Raw genomic sequence first — 11,982 nt, 5'->3', positions numbered from 1 at the left:
TTCTTATTGTATACATATTGCTGTTTCTTCATATATTCTTGTAGTACGGCTAAAGAAGGGACTGGTGATGTTTCAAAAGCTTGCTATGTAACATCATTACTTCTATTTTTGTTAGCCATTAAAAGGTATTTAACCTGCAATACTCTTATTTTGTTTCTCTTAATGAGAGCACTAAACTCAATGTATCAATTATTATCTACTTTCTCTTTTTAACATATAGCACTTCCTGTATTTGAAACACATGGCACTTCCTGTATTTGAAACACATGGTACTTCCTGTATTTGGAACACAAGGCACTTCCTGTATTTGGAACACATGGAACTTCCTGTATTTGGAACACATTGCACTTCCTGTCTGTGGAATGCAAGACACTTCCCATAGTTGGAACACATGATACTTCCTGCATCTGGAACACAAACTTCCTGTATTTGTAATGCACAGAATTCCTGTGGCCGGTTACAAGCATGTTATGGAGCAATAATGAATATTATGAACTTGCCAAGACTGTTGCCCCATTAGGTAATTACTCAAGGATTTTCTAGGTACTGTTTCGGTAAATTGAATCGGTAGATAAAATGAATGTTGAGCTGATGTGTAATATCAGAGTGAGGTCTCTTACTGTCAGTGTCAGAATGTGACTGTAAGTTCGGACTGTTTTTATGATTCCTTTTATATGCGATGAAGTGAGGAGTCTTTAGTCCAGAGAAGCGTGTTACTTTTATTATAATCCTATACATTTAGTAAATAGACCTTGGAGCTCAAGTACATTTGGAGGACTGGTGGTGGAGCACTTAGAACCTATCGGTGGGAGAATCATCTCCAATATGGATAATAAGGACATTGGACCCTGACTGTGATAAGTGATCCAGGAAGGGGGTAAGTGGATGTGTTGTGTATAGTAAGTTACTTCTTATAATTATTGTATAACTGTACCCCATGGCTTCATTATATCTGCATTATTTCTTGTTCATTTTCATATATTATATTTTTCACTTTATAAGATGCACCTAGGTTTCAGAGAAAAATAAGAAAAAAAATGTTTTTTTATCAGACCTCCGGTCATACTCTTATATCAGGACCTCATATCAGGACCTCACATCAGACCTTCATATCAGGACCTCAGATCAGACCCCCATATCAGATCCTCAGATCAGACCCCCATATCAGATCCTCAGATCAGACCTCCATATCAAACCTCAAATAAGACCCCCTTTAGACCTCCATGTCAGAGCCCCATTTCAGACCCCCATCAGAGCTAAAATAAATAAACTAACTAAGCTCTCCTACTCCGCCACTACTGTGTATGTTTGCGGGCTCTCCTGAAGTCATGCTCCCTGGTCTTCTACGGGCCGGCGCTGTACTGTGACCTAATTGTGTGCAGCGTCAGGTCATAGTACGTGCATTATGTCCTGACGCTGTATGCCATCAGTAATTCTTTATAATTCCCAATTAATTAGACACTCTACTTCACGAAAAGCACCTGTTACATGGTTCATCTGGTGATTGTGTAAGGGTCAGCCCCTAAAATTATCAAGTTCTATTTCTAGTGATATTTCACACAGACTGTTATGCCTTTCTCCAGCCACAAGAGGCCACTGTGTCTTTGAGTAAGAAAGAAATGAAGTTGTTGGTCCCATAGGATGTAGGAGGAGTTTGAAGTTTTTGGGCTGGCTGGTGCGTTGTTTCCTCGCTGGCGGTGAGCTGAGAGATGGGCTGCTGTTGGACAGAGCCACAGAGACTAGAAAGTGATTCTGAGAAGAGTGATATCGTCCAATTGAGAGACTTGTGACAGGACACGGGGCCTGGCTAACGTGCTATAGGTTAGCGGGACCGTGGCAGAGGACAGGTACTCCTGGCAGATCTGAACTGATGTGGATTTATGCACCTGCAATCTAGAGAGAGAGAAGAAAAGACAACGCGGTGAGACAAGTAACGACTGTATCAGGAGTAAAACGACACCTGCCCCCACGTACCAGTTTAAGACAAGCAGCTACCTCGTTAGAGAATGTGACAGGACTGATCTCTGCCCAGCTACCTGCACCTATGCTAACCTGTGATAGGTCATAGAGCAGGATTCTTTAGTCAGAGCGTTGTAGAAACGTGCCCTGGTTAGCAGGGATCAGACAGGAAAATATCAGGGGAGAGTAGCCTGTATTATTATGTGTTTGCTGGTTGGAGCACATTTAGTATATCACAAATCAATTACCCTTCCGGTAAATTTGTGTAAACTTGTTAACATTGTTCCTGTCATTTGTCGATTGCACCCGTGGTGCATCGGCACAATACTGTTAAACCGATTTTCCGGCCTTTATATTTTTTTATTTAATAAAGGCGGTATCTGCTTCAGCCTCCTTGTCTGCTGGTCTCTTTCTCCCCTGACCTCTACAAGTGACGCTGCGAGCAGGGGACGGTCACAGACATGGAGGCGGCTGAAGGCAATGTGCATGATGCTAATGTAAGTACCTCAGGCAATGGTGAAACCCCTGTAAGTGCCCTCCCTATGGGCACGCTGTTTAACTTGCTGCCCAAATTTGATTGACAGAACATCTCACTGTCGGACTGGATGACCAGGTTACAGAGTGCTGCTAGGATTTACAATGTCAGCCCAGAACTACAGGTAAAAATCACTTTGGCCGCCCTAGAGGGTGAGGCCCCAAGAAATGTTCTCCTACAACCAGAAGCCACACGCAATATGTTGAAAATGATTGTGCGATTTCTGGAAGAAATATACAGTGAAACAGCTAGTGCAGTAAACCTCCGGGCAAAGTTCTTTTACCGGATTCAGCGGGAAGACGAAGTGGTCTCACAATATGCAACAGCGCTACAGGAAGTATTGGCTGAGGTACAGAAAAAAGAAGCAGACGGAGTAACCGGCCTGGGACCCGTTGGCCGGATACTGCGGGAACAATTCATTATGGGACTCTACTACACTCCCCTGAGACAGGCCCTGTGGGAACGAGTTAGGGTGGAACCTACCCTAACCTTTTGACATATATTGGCAGAGGCTGTGGCACGAAGCAAGGAAGAAAGTTATGCCTCCGGAGTGAGGACCGACCACCACACCCCTCGGGGTTACAAAGAACGAAGAAGTCCTGGTCAGGGTGGTACAAGACTTGCAGAGCTCCCTGAGTGCTATGCATGAGAAGTTGATGCACATGGAAAGACGGATGGGGTCGTGCTATACCCCTGAGGCTGCCTACACCAGAACATCCTCACCCTAATTTGCCTTCCCACCAAGTTCCTCAATATCCTCCACTGAGGCTAGCCAGTCAAGTTCTAAGGGCACCTTCCACACGCAGGCAAAGAAAAGGCTGTCAAGAGGCACAGTGTTGGCGGTGTGGAAATTATGGACACCTCGCCAGAGGGTGTCGGAGTGATCCGTCTAGACACCAGAACCGCCGTTAAACTTCCGCCCCCTGCAGTAGTGGGGCATACTGCGTGGGAGGTGGAGAGCCAAGATACCCAGCACGGCTCCGAACACATGGTCGCAGGGTGTCCCATCATACGAGCCGAATTTGAAGGTATTCCTGTTGACTGCTTAGTGGATACCGGGTAACAGGTAATGACAATGCCTGAGTCATACTTCAACTGTTACTTTCAAGCGCTGGCCATGCCAGAGCGAGAGACATTGGTCCGGGTTACAGCGGCTAATCAACAACAGATCCCTGTCACGGGAGTCATGTGGATCAATGTACGGCTATGTGGACAAGAAGTGGGGAGAAAAGGTATCATGCTGGTCCCCGAGAAGTTCAAAGATAATGTACCGGTGATAATCGGCATGAATATTCTGCGAAAATTGGACCAGATCATGTTCACTAAACGTGGAAAGGGTTATTGAAAGCAAGCCACTCTACACAAACCCACCCAGAAAGCATTTCAACAGTTGATCCAATTCTGTGGGACACAGAAGAGTGTCCCAGCACATCAGTCTGTGGGAACTATCCAAGTGGCGGGAAGGGCTTCCCTCATCCTCCCTCCTTGTCGGGAGACTTTACTGACACTGCCTATGAGAACCTTACGCAAACTTGAAGGTATGAAGGTGATCATTGAACCGGTAGGCCTGGAGGAGCTAGGCCAGGATGCCCTGCTGGCAGTGGTCCAGAATGGACGAGTACCCATAAGAGCTGTGAATATGGGACATCTAGAAGTCTCCTTGACACCAGTAGTGGAACTGGCTCATGTGTACCTACATCGGGGAGAAGTGTTGCGTTGGAGAGAAGTGACTCTAGCTCCGATAGGTGAGGTTGTTTGGACCCTGGCAGTTACTGCCAGTGCAGAAGAGGCGCCAATCCCAGAATGGAATGGGAGAACCATCTTGGACCAAATAGAGATAGATGTGAAGGCTCTCAGTTCGGACCGCTTGCGAGCGGTTGAAACCATGCTGTGGGAGAATCAGACTGCGTTTGCCCGCCATGCAGATGACTTTGGCTGTATAGATGCTATCATGCATGAGATACCGACAGGGGACACTCCTCCAATTCAGGAGAGATATCAGCAGATTCCGCCCAAGTTGTACCAGGAAGTGAAGAAATTGTTGAAACAGATGATAGATTTCGGAGTGGGGCGGGGTATCCAGAGTCCTTGGGCAGCCCCAGTGGTGCTTGTCAAGAAGAAGAACGGCACTATTCGATTTTGTGTGGCTTACTGGCGGTTGAATGCGTGCACCGAGCAAGACTCATACCCTCTGCCTCGCATCGAGAAGTCTCTGACGACTCTAGGATGGGCAAAATACTTCTCCACCCTGGATCTAGCAAGCGGGTACTGGCAGGTACCGGTGACAGAGCAGGACAGGGCAAAGATAGCATTCATACTCCCCATGGGACTATTTGAATTCAACAGGATGCCATTCGGGCTGTCTAATGCCCCAGGCACATTCCAGCAGCTGAAGGAGAGATGTCTGGGAGACCTGAATTTTTAAGCCACTCTGATATACCTGATATATCATTGTGTACTCCGCTACTTTTCAAGAACACCTGAATCGACTAGGGCAGATACTCGAGCGATCCCATGGCCTGAAAGTAAAGCCAAAGAAGTGTCATCTCTTCAAAAGGAAGATTGAGTACTTGAACCATATGGTGTCCCAAGATGGAGTGCTGCCGTCCCAAGACAAAGTGGATGCAATACGAGAATGGCTAGTGCCCAGAACGCTGCGGGAGTTGAAGGTCTTCCTTGGAATGACCGGGTACTACCGGCGGTTCATCAAAGACTACACAAAGATAGCAGGTCCTCTGAATGTGTTGTTGAGAGGAACAGCTGGGAGACCCAAGGGACAAAGTGTTACCTGGGGACAGAAGCAGGAGGAGGCCTGCCAGGCCCTGAAAGAAGCCCTGAATCGGCCCCCATCTTGGCTTAAGCAGACTTCGACAAGCCTTTCCTCTTATCTACTGATGGCAGTCTCTACAGACTCGAGGCAGTCCTGTTGCAGGTATAAGATGGACACAAAATAGTTATTGCCTATACCAGTAGGTCCCTGCGGGACACGGAGTGATAACCCCACAACTACAGTTCCATTTGGCTGGAACTGCTTACCCAGGTGTGGGCCATGACTGAGAAGTTTGCGGGATATCTGACAGGGGCTAAGATCTTTGTACGGACTGATAACAACCCCCTGGCTTATCTGAACACTGCCAAGCTGGGAGCCCTGGAGCAATGTTGGGCAGCTCGCCTTACAAAGTATGATTTCTCGATTTGCTACCGCTCCGCCACAGAGAACACTAAAGCCGATGGTCTGTCGAGGGTCACTTTTGAAACTCTGGTAGGGGATCTCGATGAACAAAAGAAGAGGATGAAACTCCAGACTTCTGCAAGTTCACACCTCCAGTAGTCGCGGCAAAGACAAGTGGGGAGGCCCGTGCTCTACCCAAGACATTAGGGAGTATAATGAAGAATGGGGCTGAATACAAGATGAAGACGTTGGACTGCGACAGATGAAAGTCTGGGTAACCCAGCAAAGGAAACCCAACAGAGAAGAAAGGACTGACCTTGATGCCAAAATGAAGTCCATTCTACATCAATGGGACAGACTGGAAGTTCACAGAGCTGTTTTGTACCGCAAGTGGCAGCTGCCTGCTGATCTAGAGGCTAGGTGGCAGGTAGTAATTCCCAGAAGCACGATACGTGAGATAGTCAAAGAGGCTCATGAATTTGGGGCTCACTTCGGGCCAGTCAAGACCTACCAGTGGCTGCAGCGTTATGTATATTGTCCGCGACTGGAGGCCACGGTTGAGGAAGTTTGCCGACAGTGTTGTGTGTGTGAACTCACTAAAAGCACGGAACAGAGGGCACCCCTACAGGCCCTACAGACCAAAGAACTGCTGGAAGTTTAATCATAGACTATCTCATGGGACAATCAGCCAGAGGCCTACAGTACTGCCTGGTCATGATTGACCACTTCTCCAAGTTTGCAGTGGTCACCCCAATTCGGGACCAGACAGCTGAGTTCACAGCTCGGGCTGTCTGTCAAGACTTCATCCGGGTCTACGGGTGTTCGAAGCAGATTCACTCAGATAAAGGAGCGTGTTTTCAAGGGAAAGTGATGGAAGACAGTACACCGACTGTATGGCATTGAAAAATCCAGGACAACCCCATATCATCCCAAGGGAATGGGGCCTGCGAGCGCTTTAACTGGACACTGCTTCAAATGCTGAGGACGCTAGAGGAAGACAAGAAATCCACTGGCCTGACTATCTGCCTGAATTGGTCTGGGCTTACAATAATCGGGTCCACACCACCACCGGTTACACCCCATACATGTTACTGTTCGGAAGAGCTGGTCGGGAAATCGCTGAATTGAATCTAGAACAACCAGAGGACTTAATAGAACGATCGACTACCTCATGAGTGAAAGAACACTGTCCATGGCTCCAGATCATCCGCCAGTTAACAAGTCAGCGGCTGCAAGAGAGACCATATACTGACCGTCCTCCAATCCAGGAGGTTCCGATGCAGCCTGGGTACCAGGTATTGGTGCGATAGAAATGTCCCAGAGGCAAGTTGAGTGAGCGTTGGGAAGTACAGCCATACAAAGTTATCAAGAGAGTGTACCCTAATGGTCCAGTCTACGAAGTACGGGTTGAAAATGAAGAGTTTGCCTCAAGGACTCTATGAAGGAAAATGCTACAGCCTCAGGACTTATTATACCCAATGAAAATGATAGTGAAGACTGGTGGACCGTTCCTAACACTGAGGAAAGTTCCCAGGCCGCAAGGAATGAAGCTCCTGCCACAGAACCAGTACCGGCTCACAGTGAGGAGGAACCCTCGACCACATCCGAATCTCCTATTGCAGTGGATGACTCCAGGTTGGAAGCTCCCAGTGGGGAGAGTCAGGTCTTAACAGATAGTCAAGACCTCCGGAGATCTAGTAGGCTTACTGCAGGGGTTCCTCCAAACAGCTGTCGATCAGTTAATTTGGTCCACTTGTATGTATTTGGACAATGTTGTACTACCGTTTAGAAGTTGTATTAACCATTTCTTTCTTATGGACTATATAGCAAGGCCAAGGACGGCCACATTTAAGTGTGAAGGCGTGTAAGGGTCAGCCCCTAGAATTATCAAGTTCCATTTCTAGTGATATTTCACACAGACTGTTATGCCTTCCTCCAGCCACAAGAGGCCACTGTGTCTTTAAGTAAGAAAGAAATGAAGTTGTTGGTCCCAGATGGACCGTGGTGGTTGAAGTTCTTGGGCTGGCTGGTGTGTTTCCTGGCTGGTGGTGAGCTGAGAGACAGGCTGCTGTTGGATAGAGCCACAGAGACTAAAATGTGATTCTGAGAAGAGAGATATCATCCAATTGAGAGACTTGTGACAGGACACGGGCCTGGCTAACGTGCTAAAGGTTAGCGGGACCGTGGCAGAGGACGGGGACTCCTGGCAGAGCTGAACTGATGTGGATTCCTGCACCTGCTATCTAAAGAGAGAGAGGAAAAGACAACACGGTGGGACTGTATTAGGAGCCAGATGACACCTGCCCCCACGTACCAGACCAAGACAAGCAGCTACCTCGTGGGAGAATGTGACAGGACTGATCTCTGCCCAGCTACTTACAGAACTGTGAGTGTGCACAGCGTTGTAGAAACGTTCCCTGGTTATCAGGGGTCAGACAGGAAAATATCAGGGGAGAGTAGCCTGTATTCTTATGTGTTTGCTGGTTGGAGCGCATTTAGTATATCACGGATCAGTTACCCTTCTTGTAAAATTGTGTAAACTTTTTAACATTGTTCCAGTCATTTGTCGATTGCGCCCCTGGTGCATCGGCACAATACTGTTAAACCAATTTTCCGGCCGTTATATATTGTTATTTAATAAAGCCGTTATCTGCTTCAGCCTCCTCGTCTGCTGTACTGTATTTGAACCCTGCCCTGCGGTCTCTTCCTCCACTGACTGCTACAATTGCATCTTTTATGTGGCACATCACATCATCATTTGTTAGCAGCACATTGCCTTGTGTAAGCTGCGATCATTCATCTCCCATACAGAGGCCATGATTGATGCTTGTAAATGTGACTCTAGTGCACTTGAAAAATCGCAAAGTTCTGAGGACTGAATGGTTACCTGTGCAGTGGCAGATGTAAAAGGGCCTTAGAGGGAATATGTCACCATTGACCTCCCTAGACAGATAGACGTGGATCACCTGATTAAAACACTGTTTTTCTTATGCTGATCCGGGACTCCGTTTCTGACTTATGATACTTTCTTCTTAATATGCAAATTAGGCCTTTGGTGCAATGAGGCCATCACCTTTGCTCTTATTGCACGCATGAATTGTTCCTTTCTCTGGCTAGCTCCATCCTTGCTGCTTTGATTGACAGGACCAGGCAGTGGCAAAGCAGTGAGGTATGGGCTGGCCACAGAAATGAGCTGTGCTTGGGTTCAAAAAAAATAATAATTCAAAATAGACTCTCTTAGAGTGCCGCGGTATATTTTGAACATTTTATTTACTGTGAGGGGGTATGTATGGACTGTTACCTGACACCGCGGGCACCACCACTATACAATCCCACTGTTGTGCTGTAGCACTCTTCTTTTTTCCTGGGTTCAACAAAAGCAATGGTGATGCCCTCATTGCACCAAAGGCCAAATTTGCATATTAAGAAAAAGTATTATGGTAACTTGGGAAAGAAGCCTCAAATCAAGAAAAGGAAAATAGCATTTTAATCAGGTGAACCACAGCTATGTGTCTAGGGAGGTCGCTGTTGACAGTATCCCTTAAAATGTGGTTTTGCGTTCAGTCCTTCTTGTTTTCCATTAGATTCCTCAGGTGCAGGAACCCTACAGCTACAATTTTTTTTTGCAAGTCAATGGTCCTTCTCTTCACTGACCCACGAAGGATGGATGAGGGCAGAGACCTCATGGCTGCAAGGATATTAGACCTCACCATAGAGATCATCTACCTGATCACTGGAGAGGTGAGAGTCCCACATGACATCACTCTTTTCTCTATTAATAATACAGGTAAATGACTGGAAAGGTGAAGGACTTTTAGAATACATGTAGTGATCGGTGTCTCTCCATACACAGGATTACACAGTAGTGAAGAAGTCGTCTGGTGAGTGTGTGACACCCCATGTGACAGGAGAATGGAGCAGGACCCCAGGAGCCATCACTGAGCCTCCACCTCATTCACTGATACATGAGCAGAAGATCCTAGAACTTACCAACAGAATCACTGAGCTGCTGACCAGAGAGGTGAGCGCTGCTGGGAATGCTGGGACATTATACAATAAAGCCAAGGAAGTGTCTGGAGGATGACTGTATGATTGTGTGTGTCAGGTTCCTATAAGGTGTCAGGATGTCACTGTCTATTTGTCCATGGCGGAGTGGGATTATTTAGAAGGACACAAGGATCTGTATAAGGACATCATTATGAAGGATCACCAACCCCTCACATCACCGGGTAAGAGACCATTTGTCATTGTTAAAAAAGTTTGCATTCTGCAGCCTCCATTTTAAACTGCCTCTCTGTTCATTCTCCTGATTAAAATTCCTCAGAAAGTGGCTCTGGTGGCTTCATCTGTAGCCTTTATCTCTTCAATCTTGAAATCTCATAATCAGTCATTTAAGCTGAATTATGATCAAGCTGGAGTGTTTAGGAGCTGTCAGGAGTGAAGAGATAAGGGCTACAGATGGAGTTCTCAGAGCAGATGGATGTCAGTGAGAAGCAGAAAGAACTGTCTGTAGAGTAGTAAAAACGTGAAGGCTGTAGAAGTCACTGTTATAAAATCTTTGATAAAGACTAATTGTAATATTAAACAAAAATTGTCCTCAATGGTGTTCATAGCCATTAACTTCTTCAGAACCTCTCATAGACTATAAACGTTCGGGTGCTCCGTGCTTAAAAGGGTTTTCTAAAACTTATATAATGATGACATATCCTCTGGATCCACATCAGTATGTGATTGGTGGGTTCCGACACCCAGGGGGCCAGGTATCTGCCCAAGCTGCTGGGTCTTAGACCCAGATCAGCTCTGCAGTGAGGCTGAATAACCTTGTACAACGTCTCTGGAACCTGTAATATGTCAGCCTCAGTTACAGAAGAAATCGTCAATAATAAATAAAAAAAGTAATGTTAAAGGGGTTCTCTCCTTTTTATGCAGCTCTCTCCCTATCACAGCTCCAGAGGTCTCTCCCTCTATCTCCATCACAGCTCAGGGTGTTTGTCTTCTTATCATAGCTCAGGGGGTGTGTCCTTTCTGCTGCAGCTTTCTGTCTATCACAGCTCCAGGGGTGTGTCTTTTTATGCAGCTCTCTCTCTATCACAGCTTCGGTGGTGTCTCTCTATCACAGCTCAGGATGACCCCCAACTTCACTTCCTACTCCATGCAGCTTCGTCTGTGTGGGTCCCCAACACCTATAGGATGGCAAGTAAGATGTGAAAGCTAAAGAAAGTTAAAAAAATAATAATATATATATATATATATATATATATATACACTCACCTAAAGAATTATTAGGAACACCTGTTCTATTTCTCATTAATGCAATTATCTAGTGAACCAATCACATGGCAGTTGCTTCAATGCATGTAGGGTTGTGGTCCTGGTCAAGACAATCTCCTGAACTCCAAACTAAATGTCAGAATGGGAAAGAAAGGTGGGCTACAACAGCAGAAGACCCCACTGGGTACCACTCATCTCTACTACAAATAGGAAAAAGAGGCTACAATTTGCACGAGCTCACCAAAATTGGACTGTTGAAGACTAGAAAAATGTTGCCTGGTCTGATGAGTCTCTATTTCTGTTGAGACATTCAAATGGTCCAAATTTGGCGTAAACAGAATGAGAACATGTATCCATCATGCCTTGTTACCACTGTGCAGGCTGGTGGTGGTGGTGTAACGGTGTGGGGGATGTTATCTGGCACACTTTAGGCCCCTTAGTGCCAATTGGCCATCGCTTAAATGCCACGGGCTACCTGAGCATTGTTTCTGACCATGTCCATCCCTTCATGACCACCATGTACCCATCCTCTGATGGCTACTTCCAGCAGGATAATGCACCATGCCACAAAGCTCGAATCATTTCAAATAGGTTTCTTGAACATGACAATGAGTTCACTGTACTAAAATGGCCCCCACAGTCACCAGATCTCAACCCAATAGAGCATCTTTGCGATGTGGTGGAACGGGAGGTTTGTGCCCTGGATGTGCATCCCTCAAATCTCCATCAACTGCAAGATGCTATCCTATCAATATGGGCCAACATTTCTAAAGAATGCTATCAGCACCTTGTTGAATCAATGCCACGTAGAATTAAGGCAGTTCTGAAGGCAAAAGGGGGTCCAACACCGTATTAGTATGGTGTTCCTAATAATTCTTTAGGTGAGTGTATATATTGTGGGGATTTTCTCTGGTAGACAGGCTAGCGGACGCAGTATAGAGACAATGACAACGTCTTTAACTTAAACAGTGCAGTGTTTTATTCACACAGATGTAAAGTGACAAAATAACAAGTTCAAGGAAAAACAGTCACCTTGAGTCTGGTG

General features: G+C 46.2%; 1 protein-coding gene across 2 annotated transcripts in view; it reads left to right on the top strand.

Moving 5' to 3' along the window:
- Positions 1-397: 397 nt before the first annotated feature.
- The window catches only part of LOC122930701 (zinc finger protein OZF-like), a 37,964-nt gene continuing 26,379 nt past the window's right edge, over positions 398-11,982 (top strand). The window contains exons 1-4 of one of the 2 annotated variants that reach the window (XM_044284263.1): positions 398-520; positions 9,251-9,407; positions 9,520-9,687; positions 9,772-9,895. In XM_044284263.1, the coding sequence (XP_044140198.1) occupies positions 9,300-9,407; positions 9,520-9,687; positions 9,772-9,895 (400 nt within the window). In that variant the 5' untranslated portion in view covers positions 398-520; positions 9,251-9,299. Of the gene's footprint in view, positions 521-8,731; positions 9,408-9,519; positions 9,688-9,771; positions 9,896-11,982 lie in introns of those variants that run through there. The other variant, XM_044284262.1, reaches the window with a different exon arrangement.

The sequence above is a fragment of the Bufo gargarizans genome, chromosome 3 (assembly GCF_014858855.1).
Source record: "Bufo gargarizans isolate SCDJY-AF-19 chromosome 3, ASM1485885v1, whole genome shotgun sequence".
NCBI lineage: Eukaryota > Metazoa > Chordata > Amphibia > Anura > Bufonidae > Bufo > Bufo gargarizans.
This window is presented reverse-complemented; position numbering and strand designations above follow the sequence as displayed.